The sequence below is a fragment of the Girardinichthys multiradiatus genome, chromosome 9 (genome assembly GCF_021462225.1).
Source record: "Girardinichthys multiradiatus isolate DD_20200921_A chromosome 9, DD_fGirMul_XY1, whole genome shotgun sequence".
Taxonomy (NCBI): domain Eukaryota; kingdom Metazoa; phylum Chordata; class Actinopteri; order Cyprinodontiformes; family Goodeidae; genus Girardinichthys; species Girardinichthys multiradiatus.
This window is the reverse complement of record NC_061802.1, coordinates 40,788,536-40,806,293: the sequence shown is the minus strand read 5'-3', so window position 1 is coordinate 40,806,293 and position 17,758 is coordinate 40,788,536. Positions and strand designations below refer to the sequence as shown.

General features: G+C 41.9%; 1 protein-coding gene across 7 annotated transcripts; it reads right to left on the bottom strand.

Annotated features, from left to right (window-relative positions):
• Positions 1-1,033: 1,033 nt before the first annotated feature.
• Positions 1,034-16,097, bottom strand: bcl6aa (BCL6A transcription repressor a). 7 transcript variants are annotated; one of them, XM_047375585.1, is made up of 10 exons: positions 15,656-16,097; positions 8,838-8,918; positions 5,228-5,402; positions 4,900-5,121; positions 3,852-4,811; positions 3,564-3,742; positions 3,304-3,471; positions 3,094-3,224; positions 2,850-2,987; positions 1,034-2,341 (listed from the first exon to the last, which is right to left on the bottom strand). In XM_047375585.1, the coding sequence occupies exons 1-10, from the start codon at positions 15,684-15,686 to the stop codon at positions 2,198-2,200; spliced, it is 2,229 nt and encodes a 742-aa protein (XP_047231541.1). In that variant the 5' UTR covers positions 15,687-16,097; the 3' UTR covers positions 1,034-2,197. The 7 variants fall into 7 exon arrangements, with proteins under 7 accessions (XP_047231541.1, XP_047231542.1, XP_047231539.1 ...); XM_047375586.1 differs by having other exon boundaries at positions 5,228-5,399; XM_047375583.1 differs by lacking the exon at positions 15,656-16,097 and having other exon boundaries at positions 8,838-9,375.
• Positions 16,098-17,758: the final 1,661 nt, after the last annotated feature.

Here is a 17,758-nt window from a genome sequence, read left to right as displayed (position 1 = left end):
TGATGTCTAAACCTGATGAATTATAACAAACAGATGCACATCCAGTGTGAAGTTTTCTTTCCTGGTGCTGTTTAAAGTAGAAACATCTGCTGCAGGAACACTTCATTGTTGGGCACCATTATAATCCTGCTGTCAGCTGTGTTTTTCTGCAAGGACACAGACTTTCAGGCGGCCGTCCACAGAGCTGTGGAAAAGTATTCACACCCTTGAATTTTTATATTTTCTCATATTACAACCACAACACTTTAGTGTAATTATTGGGATTTAATGTGACAGACCAATCTCAAACCAGTTCATATTGTACCGTACCAGGAAAATTAGACATTTCCTATATTTTTTTCACAAATATCTGAAAAAGTTTGATCCTTTTTAAAAATGTTTTATATATCCTAAAAGTTTGATGTGCATTTGTTCTCAGCCCTCTTTACTCTATTATCCCTAAATAAAATCTAGTGCAACCAACTACCTTCAAAAGTCCAATTTAGTAAACAGAGTCCACCCATGTAATTTAAGCTTGGTATAAATACGACTGTTCTGCAAGCCTCGGATGTTTGGTGGAGAACACACGGCTTCATAAAGACCTGGGAACACAGCGGACAGGTCAGGGAGAAAGCTGCGGAGAAGTTTGAAGCAGGGCTAGGTTATGAAACAAGATCTTAAGCTTTGAACATCTCTCAGAGCTCTGTTCAGTACATCATCTCAAATTGTTCAGGGTATGACACAGCATCAAATGTACCATACCTAAGACATGGTCTCTGATCCAAGCTGTCAGGGTGGGCTACCTAATTACAGAAGAGGCTATGGTGCCCAATGGTTACTCTAGAGGAACTGCAGAGATCCACAGTTCAGCAGGGAAACATTTTGACAGGACAATTATAAATCGTGCACTCCACAGATTTAATATTTATAAGAGTGTGGCAAAATAAATCCAAATACATCCAAAACTTTGGTGATAATTTTATAAAATGTCAGAAGCTCACATACTTCTTAAAATATTGTTATTGTATTGATTGTTAAAAATGACAAACTCTGGTTTCAATACATAGAAATCCAGTACCTTTATTTTACATTCATATATTTATAACACTGTACAATAATTTTAATGCAGTTTAAAAAAAGAAACCCAATCCAAAAACAAGTCTTGAAGATTTACAATGATAAAGTTTCATGTTGTAAGGTTACAGAGAAGTATTTAGAAATATATATATATATATATACACACACACACACACACCCACACTGGGAATTAGGACGAGTGATGTCCTTGAGTTGTACCTTAATAGAGCTGGTCTGAATGGAGGTGAATTCAGCCGGCGTAGAGAAAGGCACATTGAATACACAGTGTATCTACAAACAAAAAGCTCAACATTGACACGAGTTTACGGTAAGATCGGGAACAAACAGCAAGAACTGTAAACTTTCACTTATGAAAAATGAACAAAACCAAAAGTCACATCTATACAAACACATCTGAAGCAAAATTAAAAAAACAAAATGAATCTTTTTTTCTTGGTCATTACAAAGCAGTACCCAAAAATGCAGTTCAACGCCTAGATTGGCTCTGCCAGCAGAGAGCAATCTCACATATAGAACACAATATGTCACAATATTTACGTGGTCTGCCCGACAACGGTAAGAAATACCTCATGCATAACTGTTAGACAGCAGCAGACATCTGATACGGTTTAGACTGAATCCAAATACACCTCACCCGTCCCACCCTTTATGTATACATGTCTGTACATACACTTAAAAATGTCTAGACAAATTCATATAGCCACAAAGCCATTTTTTTTTCTTAAAATATATGTACCACCTGTCAAAATTGTCAATACTTTCAGAAAAGTAAGTTCTCTGATATAAAATACTGTATTTTCAAAAACACATTGTTTACATTTCGTCCTTCTCAACAAAATAAAGCTTTAGTCAGTACCTTCAAAGCTTAAAAACACTCCCAACATACATGTATATATATTTAGCTCTATATAGAAATCATAAAGTGACAAAGATACCATAAGTGGCTCTATGATCACATGTAGTGGAAACCCGTTTAGAATGGCAAACACAGCCAATTGAATTGTCTCAATAACTCAGTGTGGCACTACCGTTTTAGATGATTGTACAAGTTTGAAGGGGGTGGGGCCATTAAATGCCAGAATCAAGATTGCCGTTAAGGTGACCGTTCTACTCTTTTAGCTTAGCATGCCTTTGTCAGGTCAGTCGGCATTTCTGCTGTGGACATGCGGTACTGGATCTTGGTGTTGGTGATGGCGCCGTGCTTCTGTCGGAGATGCAGCCGCAGCTGGCTCTTGTGGCGGAAGTGCAAGTTGCATTTTTCACACTGAAATGAAGAGAGGAGCAGCAGTGTTAATGTCAGACATTGATGCATTGATTGAACTCAAATGGATTTCCATCCCCTATAATAGAGAATGTTGATGATCAGAGATGCACTGGACAGGCTTTTCTGGCCGACACCAGTTTCTGATTTTCGTTAAGGTCTGATCTGCTGAGCTGTTTTCTAATGAGTACAAGACATAAGTGAAAAGTGTGCTGCAGGTAGTAATTTTTAATAGAACAGGAGACGAGGAAATTACAATATGTCCATTTCTGGTTTAAAACGTGCATCCCTAACATTTACCCGATGTTTATTAAACTCAGAAAAGTGCATCATAGTGCATGCATGTTGATGCGTTTATCAACCAAATATTGTGGGAATTTTAGGTTGTGATACACGTAATAATAAACATAATGGTAATGTCACTTTTGATCGTTTAATATTTGACCTGCCAGTAAAAGCCAATCAAAGGAACATTGAATGACTAAGAGGTGCATCTCTCGTGATAACCTACATGGTAGGGCTTCTCTCCCGTGTGGATGCGCAGGTGGCTCTTCAGCGTCTGCAGGTGACGGAAGCGTGTGCCGCAGATCTCACATGGGTATGGCTTCTCACCGGTATGGATCAATACGTGGGCACGTAGATGAGCAACCTGAAACAGGTGCCCAAAAAAGGCTGAATCAAATGTTGCGACTGCAAAGAACAGCTTTTAAAGCAGGATGAATACATACGGGCGGGTGGAGTGTTGCTGAAATTACCTGTACAAAACGAGCTCCACACGTCTCACATTTGTATGGCTTCTCTCCTGAGTGGATGCGAGTGTGAGTCTTGAGGTTTGCTGGTCTGTTAAACTGAGCACCACAGATATTACAGCGGTACGGCTTCTCTCCTGAAAAGAAGGAAATCAGTTTAGACCTCAATGACAAAGACTCACAAAGATAAAGCCAAGAGATTTTTTAGTTTATTACCAGTGTGGACAGTCTTGTGGCTGGCGAGGTTACCCTTGTACCGGAACGCAGCCTGGCAGCGGTCACACTTGTATGGCTTGTCGCTGTGGACTTGGAGCATGTGCTGTTTCAGAGATTCGTCATCGGCAAACTTGGAGTCGCACTCATTACAGAAGAATGTACCATTTTCTGCCCAGGGGGAGATCAGAGTTAATTAAAGGCTGTCATGGCTGATACTGGGCACGATGATTTCTAATATGAAAGGAAAACTGTAAACTCACCACAACTGGAGTCGGAATATTCTGAGTGCAGCTCTGCCATGTCTTCAGAGAGGCGTGACCTGGGGTTGTTGGGACAGACGTTGGAGTGCTGGGGAGACTGGGAGCCGCAGGTGGAGCAGCCGAGACGGTTCAGGTAGTGGGGAGGGCCGTCACCGTTCCTCAGTGACCCCTCAAGAGCACTGGAAAATAAAAATGAAGACAGATACTCAGACTTCCACCATTCGTGAGATGATTTAAAATAATGTTTCTTACACTGAACCAAAGTTCTTGCATCTTAGAGACTCTCACCTGTTAATGATGTTGTTGAGACGGCTGGCCTGTGGCACAGGTAGGTCCTCGCTGTGATCGCTGTTCTTACTGGTGGTTTGAACGTCGAGGCTCTCAGAGTCACCAGGGTGAATGTAGGGCTGTTTGCCGAGGCGCTGGGGGGACCGAAATCCGGGATCCCTCAGCCCTGCCTCGTCCTCTTTTGCGCTCTGGTTCAGCACAATGAACTTGTACTTCTTCCAGTTGCGAGCCTTTGGGTCTGGCGTACCCTGCATAGCTTGCCCTGCACCAATGTGGGAGAGGCTGGCGTTCTTGCTGCTGCTGGACTCTGTCGGGGAGTTGGGCTGGCAGTCTGATTTGAGGGGGCTCTGCGGGCTGCTCATGAGACTCTTGCGCCCAGCAGAGGAGATCCCCAAAGGATAATGTTGATGGATGAGGTCGTCCTCTGCCTGCGAAGCATGGTCTTTGCTCGAGTCTTTCTGGTGCTCAAGGGTCAACACAGGGAACGCACGCTTCCTGGAGCTGAGGCCGATGGGTTGGCCCTCATGGCCCTCCTTCCTCATCTCGTCGTCTCTGCCGATCTCCCTGGAAGCGAAGGTGGTAGAGTGAATAATGCCAGAGGAGCCGGTTGCAAGTGCCCTGGCGTAGTCTGCCCTGATTCCGTTGGTGCTGTCATGTGGAGGACAGTGTTTGTGGTGGATCCCACTCTTTGAGAGGTCGGCAAAAGCATTTTTGGTATCAGCCAGCTTGCAGAGTGGGAAAGGGAATCCCGGCATGGGAAACTGCCCATAGAGGTGGTAGTTACTGGGGGTGCTGACACTGCTGAACATGTTTGTGCCGTAGGGCCGTCCGTCCCTGAATGGAGCCAAACGGCTGTGCAAACTGTCAACAACATCATGGGGCCGATAGGCATGGACGTCCTGGGGCAACACCAAGGGACTGACCAAAAACTCATCTCTGGGCAGCTTGGATGTCGGATCACTGTGCAGGGAATGACAGGGTTATGAACACACACGCACGGATAATCACGGATTTACACACAGATGTGATGGCAGTAGGTTCTACCAACCTGGATTTGATAAATCTGTGGCAAGTGTCCACAACATGGTCCATCTGCAAATAGATGGCAGTATTCATGATGGACATGATGAGACTTTCCTTTAGTGTGAGACGAGAAGTGTACATGAACTCCAGCAAGATGGCAAAGCCCTCAGGGTCCACCTTTGGGTCCAGACTGATGGCACTAAGGTTGCACTTGTGGGAGTCAGTAAAGATAGTGTAAAACAGCCCACTGCGTGCATAAAGGATAAAAAAATAGTAAGAAAAGAAAGGTTAGTTTTGGACCAGGAGTATACATAAAATATGTGCTTTAAACTTCAAGAATAAACATTGAATACCTGCAAGCCATGAGAACAGTCTTGTGTGCACGAAACTGCTGTCTGTTGACCAGGATGGTAACATCAGTGAGGATGTCCCTGCTGCGCAGCCGGTTCAGGTTGAGAAGGACATCACTAGCGTGGCGCGTAAACTGTATGCAGCTGTCTGCTGCGCAAGCCATTTTGTCAAGTTCTGCTAACAGAAAAAAGATATTGCTTTGGTTTTTTCTTGCTTTGGTGAAAAACAAAACTCATCCTTATGTTCAGTTTACTCTGTTTCACAAAGAACCCACTACTTTTAAGACCAGACTCTAAGATCTGATCTAGGATAAAGTAACTGTATTAAAGTTATTATATATCTAACAGAAAAGATGGTGAGATCAGAGAAAGAGTATCTGTCACCAGAAGGAGGCGCCATTTATTAAAATAACATTCAGATATTTTAATTTCTGCCTTTTGAATCATTTCTCTCCTCCTCACTTTCTTTCGGAAACACTCACTGAAACTTTACAGGATAAAGTTCAAGCTTTATTATTCAGCAGATAAATAACTCGCAGCAAATTATGAAGGAGAAATTAACTGAAACAGAAATGGGCAACATTTATTATAATTATTTGGTTTGTTGTTTTTTGTTTTAGAAATGTGGAACTAAAGTCTAGTCTAAATTAAAACCCGACCTCAGCTTTATTCAAATAAACTGCATATGAAGCTCAGCAGAGTGCGTCCTAACAAGGAGCGAAGGAAAGTTTTCAGTCAGCGTTTCAGTTTTGACAGGCTGAATATAAAATGAATTCCTCACTTTTCAATCATTCTTTTCACCCCCTGAACATAAAAAAAAAATATTAAAAAAAAAGAAAATGAAATGGTGATGTCAACGCCAAGACGAAGATAAAATAAACGCCGAGCAGGTGTCGACCTTGTCAGAGAATATTTGTTGATGTAAGGTCTGCTCAGAATGCCTTCCTGGGTCAATGGCTTTATCGATGCGAAAACTAGTACCGGGGAAAACAAAACTGAAATATTAAAGCTGGCTTTGAACCACGCAGGCGGATTTATGACGGTGTCATTAAGTAAGGTGTCAGAAGTGAAGCGTGTAACTGGACCCGTCCGTAAATAGAAGCAGGACCGCTCAGACCGACCAATGGGGGGATAAAGTAGGAACATACAGCTACATAAACAGTTTAACTACACTCTCAGATGGTCTGTGGCGATGTTTAAGACCACATTTAGTCGTTCTAAAATGAGTGTGTCGGTCAAATTTAAATAATTCACATTTTAGTCACCAGACATTTTTTGGACTTTCGTTATGTTTCTCCTTTTATCGACCTAAAGTTTGGAGTATAAACGAAACTCAGACAGACGCTTCTGTGTGACATCTTCAACTTGTCAAACAGCGTGCTGTCACAGTGGAAAAAAATAAGAGACAACTTGTAGCTTCTACCGCGGAAAAAAAAAAAACACACACACCCGCTCACGCACACACACCCCTCAACAGTAACATTTCCGCTGCAGTGTTACGGTAACAGGAGGATTTGTTCTGGGCAGTCCTGTGCGCTCCATTAGAGCAACTTACCGCGGCTGCTGCGAACTAAAAACCAATACATATAACCCGAACGTGCGGCTGCCGCGCTGTCTGCGAAGTTCGCGTGACAGTCCTGTGTTTTGACACTTGACCGAACAAAGTGGGCATTTAATCACAGACACCCCGAGCACCGTGCGCTGCGAGCCGCAGTCGGAGCTCCACTTTCCCCCTCCCCGGTGTAGCTCTCTACACAAGTGCGTTATTACTCTGCTTTTCAACATCACAGAGTGTGACAGCCGATAACCGCTGGTGACTGCTGTCCGCACGCCGCTTCCGCACGGACCGGCCGGCGGGCCGGCTCCGCGCCGCGCCGCGCCGCGGCAGCCGGTCTCTGTCAGAGACGGAGAGAGCGGCGCTGCGGCTGTCATCCACAGCAGCAGCTCTCTCTCTCTCTCTTTCTCTCCGGAGTTTCGACTGTTCACACTCTGACACAGGCACCACGCAGCCCCGGCCGGCTTCACAAAAGACCCAAACAGACACAAAAAAACGGACAAACGTCTAAAAACATAAAGAAGAAACAGCAGATAAAAACTTCGCGCCAAATTAAAGGAAAAAATGGAATTTAAAAAATCACCTGGTAGCGCTTTCCTAGAAACTTCTTGCATCACCACTTCTAAGAACCCCTGTTCTAAGAATCAGAGCAGCACAATTCTCGGAATTTGAGCCTCGGACCGTACCACTTCCCCGGCTCAGGGGAGAGACACTTTTTTCTAAAGTTTTCAAAACGAGCTCATTTTAAAGCGCTGCTTCAAGCGCGAACAGCGCCTGGCGATTTTTAGAGTGAAAATATCTTATATTTCTCTTTCAAACAAGCAATAAAATGCATATAACTGTCGAAAATAATGAAGTTAATTGTTACGTGGGGCCCAGAATCCCCCTGCTTTTGGTTCAACCCGCACAGTCACTGGACGGCGAGCTGGCGACGTCACCGTCTCGAGAAAACCAGCCCCCGAAATTCTCAGAACTAATTTCTAACCGTGACTTTAAGAGCGCACGGCGCCGCTGCTTTACCTTTAACACACGTACAGTCCACACATGAGCTGCGCAGAGACAGACCTCTAAATTAGGGCCATGCGGACAGATCGATGTCACTGACTTGCTTTGGGCTCTTATCAGTTTGTAGGCGCATTTCCCTGCGGGTATGTTAACTTCATGCCGTCGGTGGAGAAGGTTGGGAGGTGGGGGTGGCTGCTTTATTATAGGTTTATATTCCTTCTGTAATGTATTGAGTCGGTGCAGCGTTCGGATGAGATTGTTGTTTTTCAGCGCAGGTTTGAACTGGCACTCCCGTTTGATGCTTTTATTCACGTCCTTATCTCTGCGTATAACTGTTGTGTGACCGGCTGCTGCAGCTGTAACCTTTGGCTAATTGTTGGTTTTAATAGAGCTTTAAGGCTATTTGCAGTAAGGGGTTGTGTGAGAAAAAAGCAAACTTCTTGCATTTTTGTGAAGGCAAAATTTACAGTATGGGAGCCCAGAGTTGAACATGCACGGAACTCCTGGTTATAAATCAGTTAAAGTTTAAAACCCTCAGGCACATGTTGTAGACGTTGTAGAAAATGTAATGTCAAGGTCAGGAGTTTGCCGTTTTGGTCATAAAATCTTGTGTTACTCAGTTTCAACTGACTTCTGTTTTTGTTGTTGTTGTTGTTGTTGTTGTTGACTGGATTACTCTGATTAGTTTGATGTAAACAATGAGGACAAAAGTAGAACAAAATCTGCTAAAGTAACTTAGTGCGTTTCTTTATTGTTATTTTCAGGCATGTGAACTCTGTGTTGCATCTTTTCATCAAAATAAACTGCTTTTTTCATAGATGTGGTGTTTGAGTGAAACTATCAACATCCAGGCACTGCATGAAATTAAAGGCGTCTAGGACAAGCTTGAACTCTGCAACTCATTCCTGCATGGAAGGGAGAAGTGGTGTGAAGTCGTTTACAGGCTTAATAGGCAAGCCTCCAAATCTTGGTAATGAGATGCAAACAAGCAGCATGTTACAAGTTGTATTCATTTCTCCACGTGTGGGTATACATTTACTGTCAGTGACTCACCTTGGAAGCCTTGTTTGTGGTGATTCCAAACCATGGATTCGCCGTCTTTCACTCCCTGGCAAAGGAGGAACATTTGCTGGGCTTGGGAGTACAAAATAAAAATCCAGTTGATTATATAGGACTGCTTTAAACAGTGATCATTTAAGCCATAAAAAGCCATTATGATTAGTTTTAACAATTATAAATGCATCTTTTTCTCTTAACAAAACGACATATCTATGGATATGGATGAGTATGATAGTGGCACAGCCTCAGCTCAGGATTAGTGTGTAAACCGACTGAAAGTCTTTCCATTTTAGTTAGTGTTATCACATGGGCTGGTATAGATTTTCACTGTAAACTTTGTGTAAACATATCTGTGAAATCCTAAAAAAAATTTGGGAAAAAAAAGAAATTCTAATATATTATTTTAAAATCAAGAAGCAACAGTTATTCACTCTCCTACTAAAGCATATTTATTATTGCAGTTATATGATTGTTATCTATATCATGTTTTGTTATTTTAAATTTAAAACAGACTTAAACAAAAATATAGAATAAACACCTGCTACATTTACCAGTGTTTCAAGAACATATACTTTTTTACTACAGAGTAAACCTGTAGAAAAACTATACTTTTAAAATGTTAAAAGTATAGTTACCTTCATAAGAATCATAGGAGCTCCTTCCTTTAGTTTCTGACCTTGACCTTTTGTGTGTTCTGCAACCAGAAATATTTCCAAACAGCCAAATTTTGTCTTTCTCCTCAGATAGGGAAAAAGTGCAGATGGCCTTCTTTCAGCCAACTGACTGCCAGTCCGCAGCAGCGAGTGAGAAAGGGGCAGCGCTTGCTGCATATAAAGTTTGGTCACTCCTGCAGTTTCTCTGAGACCTCATTATAAGAACTTTGAACGGAGCGTTAAGAAGGAACATTTTTGAGACTTTAACACAAACCTTGTTTACATTGTTTTTAAACTTTCCACAAGCGTCTTTAAAGTCCTTCTAAAAGTAGCCTAATTTGTTTTTGTTCAAACATTTGAAATGCAGTGAAAGCCATATTTTTTTTAATAATTTTTGATGAGCTTTCTGCCTCATCTGACATGATGTTACCTCCAACAGGCTGTAATCCCTTTTTCCTTCCTTTCCTTTTTTTTTTTTCCACTCATTGTACGGTAACCCCCACCCCCACCAGCCGCTTCAGCAGGAGTGACATTTCCCAACGGAGTGCCCAAGCATCCGCCCATCTGCAGCCGGAATCCCTCTAAAAAAACACTTCAGGTGTTCACGATCCATTGCGATACTGGGGGAAGGAGGGAGGTGAGTCTCCAAAATAATTAAGACGAACGCCTTTATAGCAATCTCCGATTCAGCACTGCCAAATAAAGACCATGTTGAGCTCCAAACAAAGAGCAGCGTCAACTTTATTTCAATTCACTTGGGGGATGTTTGAGGCGCTCCAGCACAGTTTATGCATAATGCACGGCCATAAACCATCCAGGAGTTAGAAGGGAGATGTGTAATTTACCAAGGCCTCATGCTGTGCCCTGCTATATAGAAATGAGATAATTACCGCAAATCCTTGGCAAACGTTCACTCATCCAGTTTTTGGAAAAAATAACAGGGCAGAGGAAGCTGATCAATACACCCTGAACAATTCAGGCCATGTTATCAGACTGCGGCCGTGTGCCGGTTAATCCTCCTGATCTCCATGCAGGCTGTATAATTCAACGTTGGTCTCTTTGTCAACGTGCCACACTGTTCAGAAACAATCCTAATCCAGTTTACCCACTGTGCATTTAATAAAGAAAAAGTATTGAATAAGAGCGTGAATCATCTCTCAGCCATATCATTGCCTATACATTCGGCGCACCATAGGTCACTGAATAGAAATGCCCACTGACAAAAGCCCGAGGCCCGGAGGTTGCCTCACTCCCCCCGCCCTCTTTTTTTTTCTTCAGAAACTGCACACTTTTGTCTCGTTTCACAGCAAATTTCTGCCAACTTCAGTGTTCATTGTCAGCAAAGATGAGTGCAGAGTTTTGTTCTGAGAGGCATGATGCAACCACGCTGTAACACCAAACAGATAATGCTGTTAGCTACAAAGGTCTTTTTAGTTCCTTTCTTTAAAAGATTTTCTTTTTATATTGTTAAGTTTCACTTTTTTAACTCCATGCATCCCAGAAGCTTTTTGTTCCTCATCCCCCTCTTGTTTTTTTTTTTTTTTTTGTGCCCCCGACTGCATTCGTTCACATTCATGCTTCTCTTTGTTAAGCATCATCACGGCAGCACAGTGGATGTGTTGAAACCATCGCAGCGTTACTAACGAAGAGATTTGCATTCATATCTTCACCTTGATCATCTGTTTAAATGCATCACATAAAAACCCACTTTATGGCATGCATCATTTATAAAACAGGTAAAGAAACTGAGATGTAATAACTGAATGATGTGGGGGGGAAGTCACTTCAAATGATTTTCTGTGCAGGAGTGAATTTCTTTTTGGAGGCTTGCCTCGTGCTTTTTTTTTTTTTTAATTAACACACAGACAGGTTATATTCTGACATGCGATCAAGCCTCTCTGCAACAAAGCAAGACGCTGTGTGTCTCCTGGTTGAAAGCTGTCTTTTATCCCACCTGACAAGGTTAAACACAAATCCGAAGAGTGCCCGGCATCTCTGAGATTCGCAGGCGAGATCTCGCTTCAATTTTCACTGTAAGGTTTTGCAGAGCATCTGCTCCGGAGTTTAGTCTTCAGACGTGCATTCATAGATATATTTGAGCTTTTCCCGACAATAAGCGCTTATCGGTTCATAAAAAAGTTTCGTTTCGGTGGATTACCTTGAGATCACCGGTTTTTGCTCGTCCAAGTTACATACTAAGAGCATTTTGAGAACCAGGGCCTATGTTAATGTTAGTGTTGGTGGGCTGGAAATCCAATTAAGTCAAATCATAGCATGTATATTCAGGACTTCTCTAAAGGTAAGTTGAGCTGACAGCAGCCCGGAATGCGATTTGCAGAGCCGAAGGTGAATTTTCCACGCATTCCGCGATGAACTTCCTGCCAGTGTGCCATCTGCTGGATGATGGGTAGGATTCCTCCAACTCATACTGGGATGAAAGAGTGAAGGTGGGCAACTATCGCCGCTACTCCCATTGCAATTTCTTTAATTGTAAGGATGAGAGGTAGTATGAGAGTTCTGGAATTTGGGACAGCTTCTGTGCAGAATTTCTTCAAAGCTTTGCCATCGTATCTTAACAGAGGTATCCTCTCTCTGACAGGATGCTTTGGAGCAGGCAATCAGATTGTGAACAAGAGGCTCTCAACACCACTCTGGATAATAATCCAATAAGAACCATGTGCCTGGATCACTCCCCCTCCACTGTCAAAACATCCACCAGTTAGTGTCAAGTTATGGATCGCAATCCGCTGACTGTGGTAGAAATGTTTCTGGAATACCAGCATTCCTGCTAGTGTTTGACATTAGTCGCTTTTATTTTCCATTTTACTAATGAGTTCTAACGGCAAAGGAGGACATTCCTCAAGGGTGCATACCCCAGACCTTAAAATTAATACTTGATAGCTCACAAGAAAGTCTCAAAAACACTTAAGTTTATTTCAGTGCATCATTACATTTGTCTCCTTTCGCACTGTCTTATTGCTCCCTTACTAAACGTGTTACCAAGGAATACAGAGCTTCTTTAAAAAATTGCAGATTCAAAATCAAAAATTTTCTATATCCCCATTACTGCTATACTGTATAGTTTTTTTCTCTTTGCTTATGGAACAAATCTGTCTGGAAATATGTCCAGAAAAACTTGGACAGTGACATGGAAACTAAAAGAGTGCCATCCATCACCTCTGTCAAGGGAAAACAGTTTTAAAACTAAAATTTGGTAAGCCACAAGTAGCATGTCTGTTAAGCAGCTGACTGCAGGCTAGCTATTGAAGCAGGCACCTTCTATAGTTGATTGATTTATCTATCTCTTGATCTGTTTCTTCAACTTCTTCTTGAATTTGTTCTGTTTTCTTTTTGTCTGTTTACATAGTTTGATCACTGTGTGTCTCCCTAGTGGTTTTATGTCTGTCCACCAATTTTTAATATCTGTAAAGAACTTTGTGTTACATGTGGCTGTATGTCAACTGCTCTATAAATATGGTCTGACTGTTTGATGAATGATTTGTGCTACTCTATAAAGAAATCTGCAACATTTTCTGCTCAATAAACACCTGAAAACTACTACTAAATTTAATTGGTGTTTATGCTGTATTTTTGTTTAACTATCAAGATCAAAATTACAGTAAATGAATGTCATAGATGCCAATGTTATACATTTTATTTTAGCAGAATAATGAAGGTTACCTTTTTGTTTTAAATAAAAGTAGATAGATCATATTCATTGTTATATATTTTTGTGAATACCATGAAAAAAGGAGAAAAGAGAAAATTCATGCAGAAATTAGACCTACTGGTTGAATAGAACCTACATTTCTAGTTAACCATTCAGACTGTTTAGGCAACACTGGTAACTTCTGCAATGTATTCCATGGAAGCTGTGGAAATGTTCATTGTCTCTAAGTTTGTGGTAATGTAAACAGTTAGGACTCAAAGCTGCTGAACTGGTTTGAATTATCTGTTGCTTTACTGACTGTGAGGCTGCAGCAAATATGTTCGTCCTTCATGCAGATGCTCTCCAGGTCTGTTGTCATTTCTCCACATTTAACAGTTGCAGCTCCTCCCTTGCTCATTTTCCCCCCATTTCTGTGCCTGCGCTCTGTCACACTGTGGCCCAGTTTTGATTTCAACCATATCAAATTCTCCCATATTACAAAGCTTCTGCTGCCAGGTCAGAGTGGCTGGCTGAGCTGAATGCCAACTGCTGAGGCTGGTCTACGGGGCTGGTTGAACAGGAACTACACACACCTTGCTCTAGGCCACGGTTTAACAAAGCAACAACAGTGCACTCAGCACTCTGTCTCTGTTGCCTTCATGTTGGAAACACCCTAAAATATGAATGCAATCCTGGGCAGAGCAGTGTTAATTAAGTTTTCATCTGCATTTTTAATCATCTCACGTTCAGACACAAAGGGTCAGCTCTACCTCAGCTTCCCGAGCGTTCTATCACAAAAATCTGTGTTTTTGCCCTCATACTTCCAACTAGGCTCCTGTGCATGAAACCGTCTCAACCGCCTGTGGTATGTAGGTGTATTTTCATGTCAGCTCCTTTGCTGGTTTCCTGCAGCCAAAGCAGTAAATGGATTTAAATCCAACATGGAAACAGGGGATTGGTGAGGGATGAAAGCAATCCGACCAAGCTCCAGAAGTCTAGATAAATAAATAAGTAAATAAAACATAACCGCATAAGTGCAGACAGAGATTCAAAAGGGGAAAGTTCCACATTTTATTTGAAAAATATGCAAACATATGCATAATGTTTTACCTGCATTATTCAAATTTGAATTTTTACAAACAAAAAATTACCTTTATTTATTAATTTGTTTACCTAAAATGCTTTTTCTCTTAAAACTGCCTCTTCCAAAGCTGTTACTTAATTTAATTCACAAAATCGCAAACAATCTTAAAGCTTTCTTTTCATGCATCCTGCAAAACCTCCCATGGTTTATATATACCAGAGATAATTCAACCTGACTAACCATTGTGCCTCATTAAGTTGTATTTTTTGCCATGAAATGGTTCTCTGATTGAACTCCAGTCTGTATGAGAGTCACAGCATCCTTCTATGCTTTCAATAAAAGCATCTCCACAGCCCAGGAAATGGCAGGTGGAAGTTCAGCACCTTCACTTTACTGTTATCTGCATCTCATCGTGCAGAGAAACACTTTTGATATGTGCTGCACTTTGAAAAAGTTCCACACACGAGACCACAAGTGATACCGTGCAAAAGTAGAACAAGTGGATTTTAACTAAAAATGTTCCAACCAACTCGTGGGTCATGTTGTGCATTAAACGTTTACAGTAATCACTGGAAACGTTTGTCTTACACAAAGTCCTCTGATGGTAAAAATTGTATTTTATCTAAACCACTCACCTTTTGTTTTCAGTGTCCCCTGTGCACAAGAGAAAAGGTGCTTGTGATGTAAAGCCGGCACGAAAATCCAAAGTGAATCAAAAAGTTCTCTCAAATTGCTCATATTGCATCCTGGCTGGCGTAAAAAAAAAGTCCTATTTACATGTTTTTTAAATACAGTAGATAAAAGCAGTGGGGCTATTATTTAGCAGATGTACCGTTCCCATTTGCTTATCAGATGTCAGTTGATTCATTACACTTGTGCCCACTGTATGTCCATTCACAGTTGCTTTGCATGCCTGTGAATGTGACTAGACATGTGATTGAGCGATGTAGTGATTAAATCACTGAGATTAGATGATCAACATAAAAGTTGTAAGGAAATATGCAGATTTATCAACACAGGTGTTGGCAGGCTAGTGTTGCTGGTCTTTGCATGCGGTGGGTGTTTGGCTTTGGTCTGTGCTCCTCAGGTGTGAGGTTCTCACTGTAATTTAAAAACGCTCAGCAACAACATTTTTTGGGGTTATTTCAGAAGCAAAAATCTCAAACTGGTAAAGGATGGAAAACAAAAGGAGTGCATTGGGATTTGCATGAAAACAATTTTGCATTTCTTGAACAGAAATTAAACATATTTTAAATAGAGTGACATTTTCTTATGCGCTTTTTTTGTCTGCAAAAGCTTATGCAGAAAAGCCTGGGTTTAATGAAATCTAAAGAACCTTAGTTCAATAATTCCAGCTGCATTTAGTTGTCTCGTACTGTCATTCTAACTTATAATTAACACTGACAAGCCAATGTAGTCATCTCACCTTTTTTCTGCTGGAAGGTGTGTGGCATCATGAGATCTTCTGGGAGTCAGGTGGCGCCTCCGGATCGTCAGTCCTGGTTCCGTTTTAGGAAACAAAGGGACCTCCTATGGGGTTTCCACCACTGCTTTAATCTGTCTGATGAGGAGCTAGATGATCCAAGACGCAGGGGGTTCGCAGTAAGGGGGCTGACTGATGCCCAGGCTTCTCTCTGAAGAGATGGAGCTGTTCTTCACTGCGGCGGAGCAGCTCTGGTGATGCCTCGTGTCTGTCCTCGTAGAGCAGGATAGGAGCACTTCTGGAGAAGGCGGGCACGGCAAGCCGGGCTGAAGTGAGTCAAAGTGACTGAGCACGCTTCACGTTAGAGAAATGGTCTACAGGGCATCTGTCTGGTTCTTTGAGCTGATAGGCCGTCTGCGCTCTAGCGTTCATTGATTGTAGCACTCGCAGTCGCTCCACTTTTCCACGAATGCTAAAACTGTGGGACAGGCTCAGTTTTGAAAAAAAAAAAAAAAAAAAAAGGGAGAGAGAGAGAGAGAGAGATTAAACGGCCTGAAAAATAATCCCAGTTTTTCTATACAGAATTCATTTGAATGTAGACTCTAAAATCCCATTAAGCCACAGGAGTCCAAACTAGGGACAAGCAATGCCTTGAACATGGAGTAACTTTTGGAGCTCTTGCCATCTGCCAGATCAAAGGGTTTGTTCTACAGAAATAACCCATTGTTTTATAAACAGAGTTTTATACAGGAAAATATTTCAGTGTCCCAAAACATTAATCTACCTAAGCTCATCTCAGTCCATGGAACTAGATATTGCTCTTTATAACTTATGTAGTGGAGGGGGTGTCGTTGCATCACACCAGCTGTCACTTCAGCCTGCCATAGCCAATATGGAGGCCAGTCATATTGCTGCTGGAAAGGAAATTAGGAGGTAAATCCTCACAACATTAAATGAATATCTGGCAGTAATAAATGTTGAGTGTGTAAGATCAAAATGACCATTAATTCCTTAGAGATACACAAGAAGCCAGCTGGAGGAATTCTAGTCTTGCAATCAGAAACGTATAGGTTTGATTCCAGTTTCATCTGTCCCTACATGTTGACGACCCCCTGGGCAAGGCTTTTAACTCCGACATACCAGCTAATATTTGTATCGCTGTATGAATAAGTACAGCTGAGTAAATGTGGCTCTAGTAAACTATGGGAGGTTGGTATGACTAGAAAGTCACTATAAAAGCTCTGTACATTTACTACTTATTTTTCTTAAGGAAACAACTGTATTGGCAGGTCAGAGCTTTAAAAAAACCCCAGGCTGTAGATCGGTCACAAATCTCTGATTAGCGTACCTTTATCTTTTCTTATTCCACAGTGGGTATCAGATATCTGCAACCATGAATCTGTTTTGTTGAAGAGACGTACATCAGTGTGTAATCATACTTGACACCTGATGTTGAACTCAGATTAAATGAATGCACATACTGTGCAGATAAGCTCATCTCACCGGTTAAGAGCTTCCAAAGCTCTCATTACTACATGAATTATATGCTGCACAGCTTTCCTGTGGCAGCACTGGTCGTTGTTGAAAGAAATGCATAGAAGAAATGAATGCACATTTCTGATGTGAGGAGCTAAGTACCGGAGGAGAATGGGAAATGTATGGTAGCCTGACAGCTCTTCCCATCCACACTGTGTTTATTGCAGCAGCCATGGGATAATCCACTGGATGAGTGGACTAATATTCAGCCAATCCTGCTAAAGCCAAATTAGTCCAACACATTTCCATCATTTTCAGAGTAAAGCAGCCCTAACAATCTGAGCTCTTGGGATGCTGACAGCAAATGACCGGTGAGCCTTGCAGATCTCTGTGATCCAGGGATAAACTCATGAAGAAGCTTAAACCTCTTAATGACACAGAAAATGAAAGTCAACAACAGGTCATGATGCCTCAGAGGACAACTCTGGGTACTGAGCTGTCGTCTTGATGTCGCCAGCCACTGCAGTGAGGCAGAAAGAACCTGGGGGATCCCCAAGGAGACTTAACAATGCAGACATCAGGACTAACCAGAGTCCAAGCGGTCAACCCACTCACCCCTCCTGCTCTTCC

Excerpts from the sequence above, each read along its gene's own strand:
- bcl6aa (XM_047375583.1), bottom strand. The coding sequence starts at position 8,997 with ATGGCTTTTTATGGCTTAAATGATCACTGTTTAAAGCAGTCCTATATA. Across the intron at positions 4,812-4,899 it reads CACAGATTTATCAAATCCAG|TGATCCGACATCCAAGCTGC; the intron begins GTTGGTAGAACC and ends TTCCCTGCACAG. Across the intron at positions 2,988-3,093 it reads GTGGAGCTCGTTTTGTACAG|GTTGCTCATCTACGTGCCCA; the intron begins GTAATTTCAGCA and ends CACCTGTTTCAG.